General features: G+C 40.8%; 1 protein-coding gene across 1 annotated transcript in view; it reads right to left on the bottom strand.

Annotated features, from left to right (window-relative positions):
• Positions 1-2106: 2106 nt before the first annotated feature.
• me1 (malic enzyme 1, NADP(+)-dependent, cytosolic) overlaps positions 2107-24163 on the bottom strand; it is a 47637-nt gene continuing 25580 nt past the window's right edge. The window contains exons 4-14 of the mRNA XM_079561772.1: positions 15099-15174; positions 13877-14038; positions 8369-8472; positions 3976-4085; positions 3788-3885; positions 3583-3696; positions 3116-3221; positions 2872-3014; positions 2618-2791; positions 2366-2464; positions 2107-2293 (exon numbers count right to left, since the gene is read on the bottom strand). Coding sequence (XP_079417898.1) covers positions 2126-2293; positions 2366-2464; positions 2618-2791; positions 2872-3014; positions 3116-3221; positions 3583-3696; positions 3788-3885; positions 3976-4085; positions 8369-8472; positions 13877-14038; positions 15099-15174 — 1354 coding nt within the window. The 3' untranslated portion in view covers positions 2107-2125. The remainder of the gene's footprint in view (positions 2294-2365; positions 2465-2617; positions 2792-2871; positions 3015-3115; positions 3222-3582; positions 3697-3787; positions 3886-3975; positions 4086-8368; positions 8473-13876; positions 14039-15098; positions 15175-24163) is intronic.

Here is a 24163-nt window from a genome sequence, read left to right as displayed (position 1 = left end):
ACACCCTGGGGGACCCTCAGGGACTCTGGCAGGGCATTCCAGAGCGTAGGGGCAACTGCCTTAAAGGCCCTGTCTCCCATTGTGGAGAGCTTGGTCACGGGCTGGTGAAGGGTGTGGGTGAAAGTGGACCGTAGGCGCCTTGTGGTGGCGGGGCTGTTCCATGGACACACTGGTGTGTGAGGAGGCAGATTTTGTAGTGGATTCTGTAATGGATGGGCAGCCAATGAAGGGACCGGAGGACAGGGGTGATGTGTTCATATTTGCGCCTCCTTGTCAGGATCCTGGCTGCACAGTTCTGGATGTGCTGGAGCTTCAGCAGGCTCTTACCAGGGATCCCAACGAGGAGGGCATTGCAGTAATCCAGCCTGGAGGAGACAAAGGCATGTACCGATTTCTCAGCCTCTGATTGTGAAAAAGGAAAGTCCCCACCGTCCCCTACCGACCCCCCTTGCTCTGACAGATGTGGACTCATTTCGCTTCCTAGGCACCACCATCACCCAGGACCTCAAATGGGAGCCAGCCATCAGCTCATCAAGCTTATCAAGAAGTCCCAGTGGACGATGTTCTTCCTGCTGCAGCTGAAGAAACATAAGTTGCCGACCAAGATGCTGATACAGTTCTACACGGGCATCATCAAGTCCATCCCCACCTCCTCCATCACCATGTGGTACCCCCGCGCTACAGACCGGGACAAGCATCGAGAGGCTGAGTGGCTGTAGGCTCCCTTCCAAGGACCTGTACACCTTCAGGACCTGGAGGCGTGTAGGTCGGATCACAGCTGACCCTTCTCACCCTGGACATGGACTATTCACCCTTCTCCCCTCAGGCAGGAGGCCACGGTCCATCCGGACTAGTACCTCCCGCCACATGAACAGTTTCTTCCCCTCCACCATCAGACTCATGAACAAAAAAGAGCCAGTAACTCTGTATCAGACTCATGAACTAAATAACTGGTTCCAGCCATTTGCACTCCTGTGTTGCACTATGTGCTACGCCCACACATATCTGCTGCTATCACTTTACGCACCTGCACATCTATTTATTTATAGACTTATAGAATATTTATTTTTATAATTGATTATTTATCTCTACCAATTTTTATGGTCTATGTTTTATGTTTCATTGCGTCAAAGACAATTTGTGAACCTGTTCACTGACAATGGCAATAAAACCTATTCTGATACTGAACTAGTAATTTAACATGACATAATATTCCTTGCAGATTTAATCAAAGTAAGTATATTGAAATAATGTCAACTTTCTGAACATTTGGATGGTGTTTGATATTGAGAGTCGAGACATAGGTTATTGACATTCTGTCCGACAGGGGGGGCCTAGGGCAGAGTGTGCCCCAGGCTGTTTTTACAGCGGGTGAGGGAATGAAAGTGAGTCAAACAAATGTGCTCTTTCACAGTTGTCCTGAGGCGAGACGCTCAGCTTGTTTGTGACTGGTCTGGTCGTGGCTTCTTTATTGATTTTACACAGTAATGGTCAGTGGGTTAAAAAAGAGTTAGACAGTCATTCACCTAAGGCCTCTGATGGGGCAATGACTGTCTGGACAGTGAATGGTTAATTACTATTGATTCGACTGGACAGAAAAAGTCTGCACTGCCCAGCCAAACATAGTTATGTCATTGTGTTTCACATAATTGATTAAAACAGCATGTGTTATTCTATAATTAGTGCACAGTTGATAAGTTTTATGTTTACATTTGATTTCCTATTAAATGCATTGGTTGAAAACCGATACAAATTGCAATGACACATGTTTATCACTAGAGGGCAATGTATTACCATTCTGCTATAATATCAACCAGACCCAGTTTACTTAACGCTACAGCGATTGAAATGGAAACATTTAATCAAAAAATGTTTTAGATATACCGTTTATTATTAGACTTAGGTCCAAGGTTAAGTTGTTTAATTGTGACATGTTTATGTTCATATTACAGTGCAAATGTTTTTTTCTGTATAAAATATTAAACTAAAAGCTACTGTTACAAAGCATTATGGCATTGTTTAAAATCCCTGCATCACTGTTTGTTTTACAGTTATAAAGTTACTAAGATACAGCATCTTGAACGCAGTAATTTGATATTGCAGGTCCTCTCTGCTTGTTCAGTGTTTAAAGTTTGCAGGACTGCACACTCATAGTGTCCTGAGGCCAGCCATAAGTGTCCGCAACAAACTCCTCATAGTCAGTGCTGTAGACCAGAGACTTCAAATACTCATCTTTGTCTGACGGCTCTGGGCGAAGAGAGGCCATGTTGTGCTTGTAGGCAAACTCCATAATCTGAAATTGGCCAAAATATGTTGAAGATTCTTCATGGTTGTATAAAGAAAGATAAAGATAAAACTGGCATACCTTAGCTGCCAGTTTGAGAGACACATCCCGGATGGAACTCAGAGGAGGATACAGTCTGCCCTCTGCCAAGTCCTTTTCTGTCACCTGTTCAGCTAGAGCCTGTAAGGAAGAGAATCACACAAACTGTTGTAAAACTGCAAAAGATTTGAATAGATACTGAACAACGGGAATAGCATTGGAGTAAAGGTGTCACATGATTGTGTACAGCTAACATAACAAAGCATCCTTTTCTCTCCACAGCTCAGTGTTTACCTCTGCAGATGTGAGGAAGATTTCCTCAGTAACATGTCGAATGCCACTCGCCGTGACCCCCAGGCCCACTCCAGGAAAGATATAGGCATTATTCCCCTGTCCAGGAAATAGGGTCCGTCCATCGGGCAAAGTGACTGGGTCAAAGGGACTGCCACTGGCAAAGATGGCCCGCCCCTGCATGGAGTGATATTACAAAGGTCTGGTAAACAAAAGCCATACTATATGAATATTTCATTATTGATCCAGGTCTGTACCTCGGATAACATGTAGCACTGTTCAGCTGTGCACTCAGCTTTACTAGTGGGGTTGCTCAGGGCAAATATGATAGGATTCTTATTGAACGACGCCATATCTTTGATGATCTGTTCGGAGAAGGCTCCAGGTACGGCCGCCACACCTGAAAAGTCCCCAGTGATGTTCAGAACCATTCAGGATAAAGCAAAGTGGAGTATTTTAGTAAAAAGGTTTCAGAGTAAAAAACAAAGTCATCTGTTTTACCAATGATGGCTGTGGGTTTAATCTCCCGAACCACATCCCCCAGTCTGTTCATCCTAGGATGCTCGTGGGCGAACCTCTCCTTTTCATGAGTCAGGTGGTCTCGGCCCTGGGCGGATAAGAAGGGGGGAACATCAGAAACAACCTGTTACAGCCTGTAAATATTTTTATTTGACATAAACGGATGAAGAACATATGGATGATTGAATGAGCAAGAAAGACCGCCTCAAAGGAAGTCGAGTATTGATGAGTGAGACAGAGCCTGATGACAAAGCATGCAGATCAGCGATATGCTGAACAAACCATGTGTGTAGCAGATGTTTCGCTGCCAAAGCAAAATCTGGTTTACCATTTACTGTGATTACATTCATCTTTGTGCAAGTGCCTATGACATATACAAAACATAATCCTACACTTCAACTTCAAATAACCATACCATGGTCTCTCCAATCAGTTTGAGTCTGTCACACCTTCACAATGAGGCCCTTGGAGTCCACCATCCAGATTTTTTTCAAACACTGCTCTTTTGGAAGTCCCTCTTTCTCCATGGCCATAGTGATGAGCTCTGCAATCCCCATCGCAGCCTGGGAGCAACAAGGACACAGCAGCTTGTTAAAAAGGGTTAACAAACTACTTATTATCTTCTTCTATAGAATCAGGAGAGACATAATTTACCTCGCCTGCTCCTTGGAACACAATGGTGTGGTCAGACATTTTGCTTTTGGTGATTCGCAGAGCAGCCAAGAGTCCAGCCACAGCCACTGCAGCAGTACCTAAGAGATGAAAGAGCCAGATAAATATATCTCAGAGTAAGAAATAACTCTTAAAATATATATTTTCGTGAATGTGCTCTTATTGATTACCTTGAATGTCATCATTAAATGTGCAGTACATGTTTCTGTACTTGCTAAGCAGCCGGAATGCATTTATATTTGCAAAGTCCTCGAACTGTATCAAACACTCCATCCCGTACCTGTGAGCGGAAAACAGAATATACAAAAAAGAGCTTTCCACATAGTATTTATCGAAATGCACCTGTGCACACAAAAGGTTTAGATGGGCTTTCACATGAAACAAAGCATTGTGAAACAGTTGGATTTGACAAGCCAGCACCTGTTTCCTCAATTTTACAACTACGTCTAGTAATCAGGAGGTCAAACTCCAACAAAAGACAGGGATCACAGAAGCAGCATATGAAAAAACACAGAGCCCACCCAACCGCCCAGGAAAGCAGCAGCAGCAGACAATTTTACAAGGTGTTTCTGGGGCCACCTACAGGTATAACATGTACAGCCATTATCAACAGCTTAGCCGGACACACTGCACAAGATAAGCTCAATGTAATTCAATACAGAAAGTCAGTCTGCAAATCAGATTTAGGAGGATCTCCACCGAATTCCCATGGATTTCACCAGATGGATTTTTGCAAAGGAATTTATGGCTGTAGTGCAACCGTTAACAAGAGTCTTTTGATCTGTTGAAAAAAGTTTAGCCAATACCAAAAAATTCTGCAGTGTGGTCATTGCCTTAATAACGTTTAGCTAAACCGTGGAAAGGCAATTAAGTCCAAGCACCATTATTCCTGTGTCTTCAAATATGTTTTCCATTGCTTTTTACCACAAATCTGTTAAGAAGTTTAGCAGCAGAATCACAAAGCGAGGAGGAAGCGGGTCTATAGTAAATGGAGGATACTTCTGATGTAATAAAACGTAATATCCACAAGATTAGAGGGTGCGTTTGCAGGGTCAGGGCTCCTTCCACCACCACACGGCAGACAGCGATGCCTGATACTCAGACTGACAGCTCAGCACAAGTGTAAAATGTGTTTTCTATAAAGCAGAAAGTCCCACAAAGAAAAGGGGAAAAAAAAAAAAAACGGGGCCAAGGAGGGGGCAGTAAACATTTCATTGTGTTGCAACTTTAGTGGACGTGGAGACCATAGATGGGCGAGGATAACTGCATGTCTGTCCCATCACAAATCATTGCAGTGGGCTGGTTTCTTTTTGAGAGCTCTCGTCTATTTTACAAACTGAAAAAAACAAAACAAAAAACAAAAGAGTGGAGATAATATTGTTGTTATTATTATTATTTTTTATCATTAAATGTACACTATGTAGCTTTATTCATGCTTTTTAAACACGCAACCATGTAGCTGTACTGGTAAGACTGCAAAAGATCCAAAGAGCTGGATGCCAACCTTGAGACTGAAAGTATAACGCCATCATTATGGATTAGATTGTCAATATTAGTTACTGTACAAGTGCTTTAGCAAAAGAAATCCCCCCACAAAGTAAAAAAAAAAGTGTGGTGGTTTTGGACAACGTAACAAAGCTGCTTCTGATCACCATTCTTGTCACTCATGCTTTTTCCCCCCTCAGTCTTCTCCCTTGATAACTTTCTCAATGGATCCCTCAAGTCCTTCAATGCAGCTCTTTGCCAGTTGAATCTGGACGGCTCAGACAAAGACCAGGGATTTACTTTTGTCTGTAGGATCAAGTTTGAATGAATGAGAGGCACACCCAGGTGAAGGGAACACTTGGCCAAAGACCATATGGCCAGTGAAAAAGGATTGGGCCTATAGAAAGTGCACCATTCACAGGTAGTTTGTAGTATGAATATATTCGTTTGTATGATACTCTGACTGAAGCGCATGCAAAACTTATAATTTCAATTACCAAATGCACTGTATCTTTTTTTTGTGGGTTTAAGTCAGTGAGATCATTTCCATTTTTCTGTCCAGACTTTTGCTATTGCCAATAATAGTTCAGTCATAATGGAGAAAATGGGCAGCATGAACCACATCAACACAGCTAATAAAACAACACTGCAAATCTATTTGTATTTATTTTTTCCTCCATAAATGAATGAAAATCGAAGTATTAAAAAAAAGAACTGATGCTGACAAGGTGAGGGGTCTTTGTTAATCCTTGAGCTCATTCATACAACAAAACCATCTGAAGTTGGATTCCTTCAGGGTGCAGAGATGTTGCACAAGGCTTAACCTTTTCCTTCTTTTGTGGCTGTTGAAGACATTGTGGCAGCATGACCACTTTTATTTCATGTGATTTATGACACCCTCCCATAATGGGTTGAGTGATGAAATATTTGCCCTGGTGAATCACTTTGGCTGGTGAAAAACCTTTGAATGTTTGTGTCATTATGAACACTATTCATACAAAGGGAGATATGAGAAGCATGTAATGGCAATTCATTCTGATGCAGTATTTTGTGTGTGTCTGGCTCGATATAAAAAAAAAAGGGCGACTCGATCGTAACACGAGAATTGGAGTGGGGCTTGATGAAATGCAAAGCTGTAGAGAGTAGGTGGAAGACGGTGCACTTCTACAGCTGAGTGGGAGCGTGCAGCCTGGGAGATGGTGTGAGAGATTCTTGAGGCTGCAGCTCGTCGAGGGCAGGAGCAGGCAGGACCTCAGCAGAAGGTCACAGACAAGGGTGCTCTGTCCAAACACAGCTGTCCAACCTGCACATACTGCAGTCTGTGATTGCACACAAGCGGCCTGTTCAGTACGTCCCAGCGGACTCTCAGGCTTTAATAAATCCACAGCCTCCAGAGGACCAGCGTCTCTCAGCACACATTATTTCTCAAATCTCTGACCCTCATTAAAAACACAACAACAGAAGGCATTTTTCTCTATTCTCAAAGTCTAAATAACAGTGAGTTGTGCATATAGGCTACATACCGCTGAAAAAGGTGTGGGAACTGACTTTACTGACTTGGCTCTTTTATGTAAAGCTGGCAATGTAAAACCCAGACAGTCGAGGTTTCATTTGCCACAAAAGCTGTGACGTGATCCTCAGTGATCATCATTGTATTACGGCAAAGCTCTCAGTCAGAGGTTAAAGGGATTTGCGACACTTTGCAGGAGATGAACCCACAACATCTTATGTCGGCAACGGCAGCACTTTAAAACCATGCGCAGCAAAGAACTACTGGCTGGCATGTGAATAAAAATACTATATTTGGTTGTATGGGACATAATACTGGCTTCTTCTTTGAAATACAAGGTGGCACTACGCATTATCAACATCAGGAAGGTTGTCAGCACTTCTTGGGTGTGTATTTGTGCTATGCTGTCTCAAGGGAAGCAAACATAAAAGTATGCAGACATTTAAACGTCATTGCCTCATTACCACAGCATCTCAAAAGTTTGTTTTTTGAAGAAGAAGATTAGAAGGATGTCTCCCGCCTGCTGATTAGTCAGACCGGTGAGTTTAGCACATGCTTCTTAGCAAAGTAAACTTCAATATTCCTTAAAATACTTTTAAGCTGTAATCATTCATTCAATCCGTGGGCCCATAATTATCCATTTTCCGCCAATCTGGCTGTTTCTGGAGAAAAGCATGATGGTTCTTGGTAGTGGAGAAGCTACCCAGTTATTAGAGCAGTGGCTTTCTGCAGCCAGCTGGAGGGGGCCCAGACCCAGCACTCTGCCTCCGGACAGCAGCCGATTTGGGGTTTGTAGCTTGGGATCAGGCCTAACCATCCCCATGTGTGTATGGATATACTGACACACATGTGAGAGGAAAGGTATACAGCTATCACAGGAATATAATGAAGACATACAAGCCCTGAGAGCAGGCACAGTGCATGACTCATTTAATTTCACCTCAAAGAAAGGGAAAAGATAAGATCGAGCAATTCAAATGGACACTGTGGAGCATTTAAAGCCCCCATACTTTTTCCAGCATAAACACAGACCTCTCACTGTGACACATGAGCATGACATCAGTCTGAATGATGAGTATCTGTGCTAAAGATAGGAGACAGGTATTTTCTCTTGACCAGATATAAAATATCAATCTTTCCACAAACCAGAGCCGCTGTTACTCTGACAACAGGAACTTATTGCTGAATGGAGTAGAACAAAAGTCAGTGCCGGGTTCTTTTGAGCTGGCAGTTTTAACTTTTTTTGCTGTTTTTATGCATTTCAAGGTAATTGTGGACTCTCAATGGAAATCTAGCAGCCCTGGTTTGTCTCGATGTAAAATGCAATAGTTATCTTAACCAATATCCCCGGGAACACTTTTCATAACACCAAAATCCGTGTTGACAGAAGTTCGGGCCCTCTTATGTGCTCACCCAGAATCCCCCCAGCTCTTTTTGATGCTGTCCATGTTAAACTCCTTAACATTTTTCTTCCCAATCTTTAATATACCATCTGGTTTGAAACGACAGCAGCAGACAGGACACAGAGGAAGTGGGTGGAGGTTGAATCAGAGGGAAAATGGCTGTACCTGTCAGACACAGCCTTCATGAACTCGTCCAGTAGGTCGTCGTAGGCTTGGCCCCTCATTCTGCGGTGCCTCAGGCCGATGTAGAGAGGGTCCTGTAGTAGCACCTGGAAGATTACAAAAGGACAAATTCTTAATGCATCTGTAGATTCTATCAGGGACCACAGGTGGCTGAAGCATCAATCAAACACAAATGAGATTATAAGACAGTCACTCAGAAGCACTAGAAGCTCTGCCATCTTCTTCATTCCTTGTGTTTAACATGAAATAGGTTCCATTCTCATGTATGCATTTTTTACATCTTAAGTTAATCCTTTGACAGAATGTTAACTTCAATGTATCATTTGTTTGACATAAAAGACTATTGCAGCACATTTTCACAATGCATCCAAGTACGTGTCGTGCATTTCTGACAAAGCTTTGTAATAAATTAGTGTATCGTTTTTCTGCATGAGTAAAGATGTTTGCATCAGCCTTGGGAATATATGAAAACGCTGAGACATTTGAAGATTTTTTGAAGAATGTGCAATTACTGGAATGACAAACAAATGATGATTGTGGACGCACGCCAAATTCAATAGTCCTAATCTCTGCAGCATGTTGGTACAAGCTGTTTTCAAGGATACAGCATGGAGTTAATTTATTCAAAGCAAAAATAATGAAATCTCATGCTTTGCATTTTATTTATGGCATTGTTAAACAGTTCTTCGAATGAAAAGCATACACTGCTAAAGTGACATAATGAGGAGAATCTGGTGTGTATGGAATGAGCAACATACTGTATGCATAAATCTTTTATACTTAACAAACAGGAATAGGACACATAGAATATGTTTTCATAAACACTGTTAGTCCTCCAAGGATTTTCGGCTTTGTATGAATGTACAAGTGATCCCAAACACTGTGAAGTCTCATTGAGACAGCTGACCTTTTATTTCAATGGAAAGTCACCACAATGATGACAGCAGAAACCTTTTCCTTGGCATGGCCAGAAGAAGTCCAAGAACAGATTTATTTGAAGCACAGTTTCTTCTTCTAAGTCTTTTCATCCCATTTTTATATTTTTTATCCAATTTTAATGAGCAGCATTAAGCTTTATGTCAGGGGTGGCTAACAGAGACCAAGATCCTGTGAAGAGTCACAAAGGCACAGACCATCCACGAGATCCAGGGGTGGTAGTTTATTGTGATCAATTATAATGTGATCATTATATTATATCACAACAAACTACAACTTTATGCCTGGCCTTTTGCATTTTCTTTTCAATAACTGTATCATATTGAATGGTTTTATTCCTCACCAAGATTTAAATTAATTTATATTAAATAAACTGAAATGTTCTGCTTTTCTGCTCTGACTAGGAAAGCATTTGAGTTATAAAGTAACTCTATTATCATTTTTTTTTAATGCTGGAGTGTGTTTGTGTTTGGGGCCCTGCCCACTGAGCCCCCTCCTCTGATTCACCCCTGGCCTGCTCTCAGTGCCTGCAGCTTGGTCCCAACTGGACTGTGCAGAGAAAGTACTCTAGGTTGCACAAAGTTCACAAACTTTAATCGGGAGGCTCTGGAGGACTTTTGAGATTCTGTTTTCTGCATCATATATTTAATAATGCTGCCTTCATATGCTCTGGTAAAGATGATCCTTTCCTGTTGTGAAGTGGAAATTACTAGTGCATTGTATTCAAGTGGTTTAAGTTGTAGCAAAGTGAAAGATAAACAACAACACACTAAACAAATACATTTGTGAGGAAGATGTATACAAATTCCTGATCTACATAAAGATTGGCTTTTTTTCTTTACAAGACGGTAAGTGTATAAAAAGATACAATATTAAAACTGAGTAGATAAATAGGTAAATGCATAGTTGTTATGGGAAGAAATGAGGTGGTGTTCATGTGCAATTTTCTACTCGACAAGTGGTATTTACCATAATTACATGACCACATGAAGGCAGCATCAGAGCTCGTCTTTTTTCATTTCCAAAGTTCACCAAATAAAAAGCGATCAGAAGCACAGAAGCTGTTTCCAGTGCCACGATCTGCCTGACTGTTGTTTACCCTGCATCTCGTCTTGAGTGAGGCTGCTGCTCGGGCTCCTTTTATACTCATTATATTTAACATACCCAGTCCTGCAAAGAGCCACACTGTGTTTGGCCGAGAGCCCTGTGTTCGTCACCCCTGCTTTAAGTATTTAGTATTACTGAAAAAATCCTTGTTTTGGACCACAACAAAAGATAATATTACGATTCATTCATCCATCCATCCATCTTCTTCCACTTGTCCGTTGCCGGGCTCGCTGTTGGAGCTGCCCAAATCACACTGCACCAGCCCCTTATGGCTCCTCCTGCAGGTGGTGGGTCCGGAGGACGGCCTCACGATTAACCGGGCCTGTTGGTCTCTCAATAGGGGCCTCATTACAATTCACAATACCTTTTTATAATTTAGTCCTGCAAACATACTAAAAATGAACCAAACCAATCAATTTGAAAAAAAAATATATATATATTCAAATACATTTTGGGAGAACTGGCTGAGGAACTGTTCCTAGAGAAAAAGGGAAAAACACAACATATTTGCAGTTCTACAAAGTTGGATTTTTCAACAAGATGTCTGAACATGGAAACTTGAGCGTTAAATGCAGACTGACTTGGGACGTGGGACAAACTTGTGTCTATGGAAAAGGACACTGGGTTTACACTGGTGAATGGCCACCCACCAGCCCCAGACACAAACAGCATATTGTCCCGGCTGAAGTGAGCAGCTAAGTGTGTCTATGAGTGTACGGTTACATGAGATGACAGCAGGATCAAGGACAAAAGGCCTGGGGCAATGAGAAGACAGTGATGCAAAAGATTGAAACACATCCAAAACAGCTCTTCTTTCCACAACTGAATGAAACATAGATCAGAGAATTCAACCTTTTCATACCAAGTACCATGTTATGAAATAAAAACTCAAATAATACAGTATCATGGTTAAGGCGTTAAAGTGCATATGGCAGCTGCATAATTATCATTTTACTTCAGTGAAGCAGCAATTTTAATGAAGAAATGTTGGGCAGAATATTTTAATTTTTAAGCTGCTGACAGGAAGGGACATAGAAGAAATACACAACATGGATTCAGAGCCACTGTGGCGATAGTTGTATAGTTTACCAGCATTTGGTTAGTGACCATTCATGAACAAGCAAACTCGGACTCTACAAGAACTCAGCAAGGTCAAAACAATCTATCTAATCTAAACCAGTACAAGTCGACAAAAGACGAGTTCAAAGTTCAAGCCAGGACTGAATTCAGTCCAAACTTGGTATAAACTAAGGTTATATACCCCATTTTGGACTAAATCAAAATACTAAAAGGGACTAGTTTACCTTTAACTTTGAACCTTTTCAGTCAGAATATGACAAAATGGGCATTTTTATCGTCACAACCATCCTTCAGAGTCATTATGTGATGAAAAAGGTAAACCCCTTTTCGTCAAATATTGACTATTTGGGTTGACCATACACAACATCAACTAATCAAAATACGGTGCAAACTTGCATCAGGCTGATTTTTTCATGAATGACTACTTTAACAACATACTTTTACTGGGCAAAAATAATTTTACCCTTCAAAAAGAAAGAAATGTCAGGCGTAGCTCCTTTAAAGGGGCAAGATGCAAGTTGGCCATTTTACACTCACTACTGCCATCTCAGGTCAGACGTGTAACTGCACCTTCCATATTAAGCTCGTGCATGACGGCACTTCGGACCCGAATTAACACCTTTTTGAGTGACAGTGCAGGATTTTAGAGGCAGTTGTGGTGAACAGGTCTGAGCTCATTCTACACATTAGGACATGTAGGAGGATAAAAATACTTAATTTTAACATTTTTAAACTCTGTATAGTCCCTTTAAGGACTAAGTAAATTTTAAACGACTGTAATATCTCAACCAGAGAAAATCTGTTACAGGGGAAAAAACTGGCTGAAATTAAATAAAAAGACAGAAGAACCCTTTGTCCACATCTTGTAGTCCCACAATTTGAAAACCCAAGGTATGGTATAAATAAAATCCTCCATCTGGCTGTTTGGAACCAGTTTCACTCACTGCTCCTCATACCCCACATCTACTCAAGGACAAATATAATCCCATAATGACAGCTATTTTAGTAATTAGCCAGTGCTACTGCTACGAACCTCCCCATCTGCTCCCAACATGCCAGCACATACACAGAGTGGCCAGCGGTGTAGACCGACTCTCGTATGGATTAAGACACATACCCAAACACAACCAGCCTTCTCTGCTCATTACAGGTCACCAAGTCTGTCATCTCTTCAGAATCATGAGGAAATGAAATGGAAAAGTTGGGTATAGACGAGCAGGCTGCAATCAAATCCTCACCAAAGCATTTATTTAAATCTAATAATGGAAAATCATGACTGATGTGGTCTACTAAAGAACTGTTACGCCATAGCTAAAGCTGACATTGGTCCTTGATTACTATGTCAAGGTACCTTTCTTATTTTTTGACTCATACTTTTAAAATCAGTATTGAGGATTGAGTTTTTTCTTCGTATCCAAATAAAGTTTGATATTTTGTATGTGTTGTTCCTTAAATCAAAGTCTGTAGGTGTAATTATTATTTGGAAGATGATTAAGCAGTGACAATATAACATGCAGTTAAGCAATTAAAGGCCCAACCAGTAAGGCTCTTCTTATCTACATACAGAACCAATAAACTTAGTGTTAGAACAGAAACCGATATGTGAACATAAACTAAGAAACAGTCGGAGTTCAGGAATGGAAACTTCGTAAAGATAACAGAAGCAGGTCAGAGAGTACAAACTAATAAAGATAAAGGTTCAGCTGCAAAGGACAAGCTTCAAAATGTTTTAGCATGCAAGCAAAATATAACGTTAAATACAATGTCTTCCCTTTACGTGAAAAGCCAGTTATTTCCACTTCACGATTTCCTTGTCATACCCTGGGCTCAGCACCATACAGTATGCCAAATTGAATTAACTTGGCATATAGAGGTGAATAAACTTTAGAAGAAGAAGTGTTTAGAAGCAAGAGTTCATCTCTCACTTTCTTGACCATGTCCAGTGTTTGAGAGGTCAAACTATGGAAGAGCGCTCATAGGTGGGAAGCAGAGTGGCACTGGCAGAGGGAGAGGTGCTTTCCCAGCTGGCACTTCTCAATGGAGCGGCTGAGCTCACTAGTGCAGAGGGTGTTTCCTGCTTGTAAATTGTGGGAGCTGTTTTATTCAGTGGCATTTAATGAACTATGGCATTTGTATCTGAGTAAAGCAGCAGTGTTTAATGGTCTGGGGCATGAGTCGAGAGGTGAACACAAAGTCCATTTATATAAGTCATATTTTACCATTTGACCAACATGTTTAAAGTGGTACAGCTTTAGAACCTATTTCAACTTTTTCCACAAATAGCAATTTCTGTTTTAAAGCAACAGTACCATGACATGTTTTTTTCTTTTTACCTTAGTCCGACTGAGATCTCTGTCGTCAACTCACCTCGTTGTCTGTGCCCACGTCCAGCATGACTGGCAGACACTGCTGAGGAGGCATCCCTCCACAGGCCGTGTACAGGGCCAGCTTTCCCACTGGGATCCCCATCCCACAACAGCCCAGGTCTCCAAGTCCCAGAATCCTCTCTCCGTCAGTCACACACACAGCCTGCCAAACAACACAACAGCTCGTAATGCTTTTACTACTAAATGTCCAAATCTAATAATGTCTTTCAGAACTCTCTTCAGAACTCTTATTAAGCAATTAGTAACATTAACCTTTGATTCTTTCATTTATTTGCAATGCATGGCTGTGATAAATTCACTTTAAAGCTAAGCCATATTTTTGGCACAGTTAACTCTCTACAATATTAAATGTCCTGAAGCCTTTCCGAAATATCAAAATTCCTACTGACCACAGTAACTTGTATGTGCAGCTCTTTTATCAGAAATGAGAGTGAACGGCTTACTCTGGCACCACTTTCCCAGATTTTGCTGAAATGTTAAAAGCAGGGCACATTAGGTGAGCCCTGGATAAGCCCGCTGTGACATTGAGCTGCAGTGTGTCAGCGCTCTACTAAATGCCCTGCTGCTGAAAGCTATGAACAGGTGTGAGCGGCTGCAGGTACATTAGACATGCCAGCGAGGCCTGCTGGTGTCGTCATTGTGCATATATAGGCCCAGAATATGACTGGCAAATATTTGAACTATACAAGAGACAAGGACTATTTCAGGATTTTTGGGAAATTGGCCAAAATCAGCAGGTCAAGGGAGACACACATTTTTGGAGTATTAAGGCAAGATATTGTACTGCAGGGGTGCGCAACCTTAGGCCCGGGGGCTAAATCTGGCCCTCCAGCACAGAATCTTTGGCACCCAAGATGATGAGAAATATTTTTATGCAAATAAGAGATCAATTACCTGTTAAAGTACAGTCAGTATTTTTACATTTCCTGGCAGAACATTCCACTTGGTCATATATAATGTAAAACAATGGAATTTGCAGAAAAGGATTCCTTACTTTGGGCTACAATAGTGAAAATGGGCCCTCCACGACACAAACTTGCCGACCCCTGCTGTACAGTATATATGGTTATCATATAATATCATATATATTTTGATATTTCTCTATATACTGTTGATTCTCTGTGTATGCTTTGTACGGTAGAATTATTTTCATTTTTTGGTATACATTTTGCAAGTGTAATACATTTTTATTATTATCTTACCTTGATGTCCTTCTCTGGCCAGTTCTGCAGGATTGACGCTATGTGCCCTCGATCATGGATAGTGATGAACAGGCCCCTGTGGCAAGAAAATAAGTACTGAAATCTCTCTTCTATTTGTCTCAATCTACCAAAACAAACCAGGACTAAAACAACTAAATCTCAAAAAACTTTCAATATACTCAAGTGTGATTTAAAGTAAAAACAGATTTAAGCGTCGCCCCAGAGCATGTTTAAAGATGGGGAGCATTTTTTCTCTTTCCCCTCTGAACCACAGCCTTTATTGAGTATGGACGGCACGCAGGATTTCAAAGCTGAGCCCTAAGCTAAAAATCTTTGCTCGGAGAGTTTGCTTAGGCCCCCTTTAGGCTCCTGAAATATGCGTCCTAGTGCTACCCCCCACTCCCTAGTTTTATACTTGCACCATTCCGTCTAACGCCTCATGACAATCCCCATATAAAGGGATCATCTCAATGCATGGGGTCTTCTTCACCCATCTGGTCTAGTCTTATATAATCCATAACTACTTAAAGGTCTAGGAATCTAATCATAAACTCTCTTCTTGGTCAGCCTGGTCAGAAACCAAATGCCTCAACAATTTACAACATAGGTAAACATATCAATGTGTGAAACTACTTCTTGGAGAGCGAACAGGTGTTTCTGCTTAATAATAAAATGTGGAAAGTGGAAACTTATAAAGAGTGTGAAAACATAAGTCATGTTTTACTACATGTGTGAAAAGATCAACTTCCTCATTAACAACCGGCTTCAATCCAAAGTTGAGGATTAATGATGATGGCAATAAAATACCAATAAATACTTTCAGCTCCATCACAAAAGTGGAGTGGAAGATCTCTTTAACAAATACATTAAAGGTAATGGATGAGAGGTGAAACATCCTACACTTCAACCACAGAGTTCAGACTCAAGAATGTTGTAAAGTTAGTATAAAACCCCTCATCAGGACTTGTGCTTCTAGCAGATAAAGTTGTTGGTTGGTTTGGTAACTTTACATTCCTCAAAGTGAGTGTGAGATTGGAGGGGTAGTTATGTGTCAGTGTGTATTCTCACATTGCAATGACAGTTGATAAAAAGTAGGCCTGCAACAAATGAAGAATATTTAAAAAACATCCAGGTAGATCAGGCCCTGGCCCCCAAGTGAGGACTGGGAAAAATTGTATAGTATTACATATAAGAGCTGAACTTGAATGTTGAGTACACACAGAAGAACATTATCTCATAAACGGTGGACGGTGTTGGCATGAGTTATCACAGCCTTTGAAGTTATTCTTGGACCAAGGAGTAGAATTTGACAAAATGTGGATCATATATGACAAAATACAGCTGCTGAGAAAAAAAAGAAAAAAAGATAAGCATGTACTGTAGGTTCAAAAAATAATATTTGAGTCGAAGTTTTACTATCTTTCCAAGCCTCAAAACAAACTTTGAAACTGTTAGTGTGAAATATAGCTTATGTCAGTGGTTCTCAAACTGTGGGACGTGCACCACTGGTGATACTTGGGCTTTTCCAGGTGTCTCCAGTTTTAGACTTTATTCATTTTAATTGATGGCATTTATTTTCGCAATCAATATTTTTCAATCAAAACTTAAAGCAGTACTAAGTAACTTGTTTACCTTAATAAATCCTTTCCGTAGTCCTTCTGGGGGTAATACAAGTGTTTATGGGATGATTGGAAGGTCTTTCATCTCCCCCTGCTGATTCTGGCCAGAAAACCACAATTGCAACTTCACTGCCACCGGGTCGGAGTCACCAATACACACTAATGAAATCACAAAGAAGAAGCTAACAGGCTAACGGACAAAGCTAACTGCGGGCTAGCGCCACTTAAACAGTATTTACAGCCAAGTTTGAGTGAAAAAAAAGCATCTCCATTGTGTAACTAGATGTACAATATCCCTCAATCCCTTTGTCTTTTCTGTCAGCGTAGTATTTTCTCTCATGGGCAATTAATGAGTAAAAAAACACAACATGCTACGACACCTGCAGTGGCGCTTATGGCCTCTAGGGGCATGACTTACTTAGTTCTGCTTTAAGATCAATCAATAAAGAGAAAATAATAATCTAAATATTGTTTTCTGCCATTTCGCCAAGGACTGGCCGAAATGTTATACCTCACCAACTCATCCTGACCTATCAAAATTCAGCAAATGATAAAGCAGCATCTGTGACCGACACAGCAAATAGTCAAAAGAAAGTAGACCGATGTTAAATGCACATTCGTCCAACAATCAGCAGTGTTTTATTTTGGATTTTTTATTTTCAAAATCAGATTAAAGGGACTATACAGAGTTTAAAAATATTAAAATAATGTATTTTCCACCCTCTACAGGTTCCTGCGATGTCTTGCAAAATCCTGCATTGTCACTCAAAAAGGTGTTACTTCGGGTCCGAATTATTAATATAATGGCCTGAGGTGGCAGTAGTGAGTGTAAAATGGCCAACTTGCGTCTAGCCCCTTTAAGATAGGGACTTGGGGCGACTTGGACCATAAGACTTTTTTTGAAGGGGACCATTCAAGTCCGATATTGTGCGTCCTTTGAGTCCTAGTATATACCCCATTGCTGCTGGTGACTGAACAGCAGTGGCCTAATTTTCTGGCCGAGTGAAGGGCTACAAAGAGCATGGCTGCGGTCAGAAGAGGAGAGAATAAAGCAAACAACCTTGTGACCAGAACCATCAGCGCCAATGGCCTGTAGTTCAACACAAAACACACCCCTGAGACCGGCCCGGAATGAGGGAGGGGGAACGCCGGGGAGGCACAATGCGACCCCAAAACAGAGCGTCCCACAAGCGCTGACCCGTGTCCTCACAAAACACCTCCAATCACCACCTCAGAACGGCGTAGCCTTAATCCTCACACTGCAGTTAGCAAGCCACATAGGGTTAGCCTGACACAAAGGACACAAATCACTGGGTAAAGGCTGTGAAAATCAGGTCAAAGTGCAGACGCTGGACACACTGACTTAAGCTCCAAATCTGCAAAGACAGAAAACTTTTGGGACTGCTGTGATGATGCAGTCTCCTTTTGATCTCATAAATTAGTTTGACTGAACTAGAAAGACCCCAGTTCATGTATTGTGACGGTGCTCAGCGGGAGATAAATTGTTAACTTGATGAGGCAGCTGCTATATTGCTACATATACCAAATTTGACCTAACATCAGTGCCAATAGATTTTTATCACAGATCTTTTCAATAGCTTTTCTTTTAAAGCAGGACTAAGTAACCCAGGCCCCTAGAGGCCATAAGCACCACTGCAGGTCTTTTTTTTACTCATTAATTGCCCTTGAGTGTAAACACTACGCTGACAGAAAAGACGAAGGGAGAGAGGGATATTGTACATCCAATTACACAATGGAGATCATTTTTTTTCACTCAAACTTGGCTGTTATACTGTTTAAGTGGCGCTAGCCCACAGTTACCTTTGCCCATTAGCCTGTTCGCTTCTTCTTCGTGATTCTATTAGTGTGTATTGGTGACTCCGATCTGGAGCAGGGGAGCTGCAATTGTGGTTTTCTGGCCAGAGACACCAGGGGGAGATGAAAGACCCCACAATCATCCCATGAACACTTGTATTACCCCCAGAGGGACTACAGAAAGGATTTATTAAGGTAAACAAGTTACTTAGTACTGCTTTAAACTTTATTCACTTGTTTTTCAAAAACAGGGTGCAACTTCAAGCGGTCAGTGAAAAAGGAATTATAATTCGAGATTAGACATGATAAGTTGGTTGACAGGGGTAGATAAAGCATCTACCCCTGAAGTAAGGGGTTTCCATATGGTCACTCTGTTCACATTATTGTGAGTTGACTTTTACTTCGGCACTAGAGCAGCAGAAGGCCAGTCAGTGACAATGTAATGTAAGTAACAGCATGAGGTAACAGGTCTGAAATAATGTCCCAGCTCATGTCAATGAAGAAAAAACATACAGTACTATTTTATTTTTATTAAAGTGCTCTGTGGAGGAATGTTGGGAAAGTGTGCTAGACATCACAAACATGGAGAAGACAGCAGTAGACCAAACTATCAAAGGGTAGTTTAGATTTTCTTTTTTGTACTAACAATGTTGTTCCACAGCATTTGAAATCACGTAACTTGTGCCAAATCTGTTACACCTATCGGCCAGCTGATACTGTCACTGGACAAATAGTAGTTTCATTGACACATTAGGAAATAGTCTGAGATGGCAGAGGAGCTGGATGATTTTGGCCTAATAAGAAGAGTTACAACTCTCACTGAGCCATGACAGTAACAAAACACCGACACTCAGATAGCGGGGCAGTCGCTCTGGGACTGACGTCATCCTGTATCGAAGGTCAGAGCAGTGCTGTACACAGTTAGCCATGACATACGATGAAAGAAATGTGTAAACTCATGCGCGCCTGTAGTGGCATTAGCACTGTTTTGTCGTGGTTAGTTGGTTTGTTCTTCTATTCCATACATAGATAGCAACAATTTTAAATGGCTTAAATTGTTGTGAACCAAACACATTTCTAACGTCCAAATTCTTCACAGGGATGAATTTATAATAATGTTTATCCAGGGGTCGACACTTTGGCTCTCTCTACCTTTGCAAGACACTGCAGTACAGCACACTCTATCGATTTCCCCACAAAATAGCCACAGTTCAAGACAAGGTAAAAAACACAGCAACTCGTCTAGACTTACTGTTTCCAGTCAAGGATTCAGAAAAGCTGTTTTAAATAAATCTCATAGACTTTAATAGTCACGAGGAAATAGGTTTTCAATAAAAAACTATTACGGCGCAGTGAGAAACCTTTGTTATGACATTGAAAATACGGCCTCCAGCTTGATGTATCACTAAAGTAACATATTTATTCTGTGGGAGATGTCCTTTGTGGATATCCATGACTTTTTGGTACAAGTTTCAACATAGCTAATAGTCCAAAGTTAACACAAAAGACCCAGACACAAAGATATTATTTTCATAGTTGAGAGGACCATTTCTGATAAACTAATCAAAATGCAACATAATATTAGACATAACAAAAAGGGAAGAAAAATGTAACTTTGGGTGCTTTTTGGTGGTAGACACATGACCACAATTCTGTCCTAAATTTGGTTCAACATGTTGGTGGAAAAATAAAAAAAAATGTAATAAATAGCATTAATACCGTCAACGTGTTGTTCTTTCTTAAAAAAATAATCAAAAAGCTAGGGACCTTTATTAGTGCCACATTAGGACCGACAGCCGTTTATTTAACCCACTGTTGAGCTCCATGCAACCAATTTCCACGGAGTTTCCACAGCAAATAAGAAAGCCTGAACTGTGTCGGCAGGACTGGGGCAATGTATTTCTCCTGTTGTTCCCTCGGAAAATGAAGCTTTTGTGCCATGTTGGAGGGTGAGTCTTTTGTGTTTTCTCTAGCCGCGAGAAGCAAGTGTACCTAGTCATTTTTGTTCAAACCCGAGCTCTCATCACTTGGAAATGATTCGTGACGGGCAGGAATCCTCTGTCCGTCCAATGTGTACTTTCCTATTACCGCCTCACGTCTTAAGTCTTGGAGGGACAATGCGCTCTTCTTCTCCCACTGTCCGCGGCATGCTCGGGCTAAGTCAGGATTTTCTGCACACAACAACTATTCAACACTTCATCTGACTCACCCCTCGCTCTGCGCAGACGAGGAGAAGCTCCAGTTTTTTGGCCCTCGGAAAACCAAAAGCCCACTCCTGTTTCATTCCACCGCATCCCGCTGAAATCTATCCGGGCTTTCGAGCGGCAGTTAATTGTCCTTTGTAACTGAACTATAGACGGGATGAGGGTATTTGGGGCCAAAACGGAGGCAATCTGATTGGGGTTTCGTCACTTTGGGTTGCACGCCGAATGGAGCAAAACATAAGCCCCTGTTGCAGTGTATCTTCAGTAGGATTAGGGTGATGTGTATCGCATGTGGGTACAGTGGTTTAGGGAAGAGGACAATGTGTGCAGTATGATGGACGCTCGCCTGGTAAAAGTTGCATTTCTGTGTGGGTACTGATTGCACAATCCTTCAATGCGATTCTGGCAATCAAACAGTTCACATTACAGTTACAAATGATGTCAGTATTTTGCACAAACTAGTGCGCAGTTTAGACTGAACCACACAGACAACAAGAAGCAATGTCATGACTGCTGCCACGAAAAAAAAGAAAATCTGGTTAATTTGTGGTTTGGATGGAACAAATATCAGTGAGGCCAAGAGAGAATGGGGTTTGACTTTATCAGACTTTTGTTTACGCAACTAAATAGCTTACCACTACAACCAAATTGCATACCACAAATTGCATATCAGCATTTTATTTTTTAACTTTGATCATGCCACGACACAAGCCACAGACATTTTTTTGGTTTCAGTCATGCCAACACTATGCAACAGTCTGTTTCTTCATTTGAATATTACAAATAAAAATGCGAATGCAGACTATTCACAAGCTTATAAATCAGTGTTTGTTTCTGGAAGGGCATCTGGCATATCTGTATGTCCAAATCCATGCACACAAATGGACCTCGGAAAGGAAATGCAAAGAGACAGACTATTTCACCACAAACATTGTAAAATCAAGCTTAATGATGACATAATCAGGCAGGAATTTAGCACTTCATATATGTGACCAGACCATGACTCATCGGCATCGTGGACTACTGAAGCTAATGGGGTTGAAAGAGCAGTGGTCAAACGTCCAGACGACTTGCGGCAGATACAGTATCAGCTTCAGCCAGGCTTACGTAAATAAAAAGAGAAAAAAGTTTCACTCCAAGCCCTGCTAAAGAGATCAGAGCCACAAAACCTGATGAACCCAGTGGTCATTACAGACTCTGGTCCACTGTTAGAAACATTTCTAACCATTTCCTGATATTTAGAGAGGAGGCCAATAGTACTAAGCTCGACATACAGTTAGTGTCAAAAGCAACTAATCAGACTTCTGTCTCTTGACTGTTAGTGGACACACTGAGGCATGTTTATATGCAAACTGGGTTTTGAGTCAGCTCGTGTGGTCACTGCAAGTTCACAGTTCAAAAGGAATCTGCAGCATTACAAACTCAAATGTAGATGTGGAGGGATATGTGCAAGTTTAAATACGGCAAGTCAAAAATAATTGTTCAACATAAATATTCTTCTTCCCTTATTTGCAAATGATCAGTTTTATTGTGCAGTAATGGATACATGTGTTTATTATCACTATCAAAGTTTCTACTTTGTACGAGCTTGGGACTGACACAATGGAGCTGGGGTGGGAGTAAATGCAAGTCTTGAGTCAAGTCCAAGTCATCAAGGTCCAAGTCCCAAGTCAATTGGTCATGGGGTCAAGTCAAGTCGAGTCAAAGCTTTTGTCAAGTCAGGTCAAGTTAAACTGTGCTTATAATCTACTTGAAAATATGCATTACACATAGTGCGTTCTCAAGATTTAGCAATTTTGATAATAAAGGCTAAAATCAAACTTTTCAAAATCTAATGGATTTTGATTTAAAATCTAATTAATATTCAATTGCCACAATAAAGCAACAAACAAACAAACTAAAACTAAATTAAAAATATAATATTTCAAATTCTCCAATCTATGTACAAAATTACTGGGACAGTAATTAAATTCTAATTGAAGTAATTAATTCTTAAAATGCTGGGACAGGCCCAGGGGGCCTACTTCAACATTTTTTAAACAAGAGTCTTTTAAACAATTAATCAAGCTCTTACCGAGACTGCCGGTCTGCGCCTTAGGTAGATTCTGAAACACCTTGAATATGCAGCTTGGACACATCTTCAGTGAAAATGCGCCGTAGGTACAGTTCATTGTTTCGAACGTTTTCCTGTCCTTAATAAATGTCTATGAACCTTCACCTCTTCATTCACAGTAGACAACTTTTAATGCATCCAAAGAGACACACTGCCTGTTTGCGCTGTATTGATTAGAAGTGCTGTATCAGGAAGCTGAAAAAGCATGTGACTAATTACCATATGTAAATACATATGTTTTACGCAATTAATCCTGTTGTCTTTCAACAGTTACACACAAATAAATAATAAATATAAAGTTGTAGGAAGCAACTGAGAATCATTGAGAGCAAGTCCAAGTTGAGTCTCAAGTCACAAACCGCAAGTCCTAAGTCAAGTCAAGTGTTGGAGTGTTGGAAAGCTCAACAAAGATGTTGGAAACTGATAGGGTACATGGACATGCGTCATTTTAAGTCCAAACAGAGCCCTCAACATTCAAAGCAAATCAAACAATCCAGACTTGCCACTCATTATGCTTCTATTGCCACGTTCCTGCTATGCTGTGACATCACACGCATTCCCTCTGCAGAAATAAAAGTTTCTGCAACCCGAGCACTGTTAATAGAGGTTTTTTTTCTTCATTGTAGAGTATGTGTTGTACAGTGCTGTGGTAGAACTTTGACGCGTACAGACAAATCTGGATCTAATTTTATGGGCTGTCTGGGTTAGTGGCAGAGAGAGTCTGCTCTGTGTCCAGATGGAGAAGAGCTTTGAGAGTATCCTTTTCTTATAGCAGGGCATATAATTCACACTGAAACAGACTACAAGTGTCTGCTTTCAGAAGAGAAAATATAACTTTCTGTACCCTTTTATGCACCCAGGATATGTTGGATTAGCTGCATGCCATTTGGAAATACCTCATATTTTTCCTCAGTCATGCATATTAACCAAAAATGTGTGGCGTAAAAGATTCTGGAAGAAAATATTGAAAGTGACATTTCTTGTACCTTCTACAAGTCTGTAGACTTATGAGAGGTAGAGTAGACTCCTAAATCAAAGTGAATGTTGAGGGTTAAGTCACAACTGAAAGAGGAGACAGAATCAAAGAGATCTGACCTGTAGTCACCTGAGGTCAAAATCTGATCCAATTCAGGTCAATCACCTGCTGAGAGCGAGGTCTTTCCAACAATGACATGTAATATAATGTGAAGTGAACCAAAGGCTTGATATATTTCCATAGAAAGTTCTTCAGTTCACACTTAATGTAGTCTTTCTTTTTGACTACATTGAAAGAACGCTATTATGAATTATTGAAGAAAAAAAATCCTCTTGGGG

The sequence above is a fragment of the Gobius niger genome (genome assembly GCF_951799975.1).
Source record: "Gobius niger genome assembly, chromosome: 8".
In the NCBI taxonomy this organism is placed as follows: Eukaryota; Metazoa; Chordata; class Actinopteri; order Gobiiformes; family Gobiidae; genus Gobius; species Gobius niger.
This window is presented reverse-complemented; position numbering and strand designations above follow the sequence as displayed.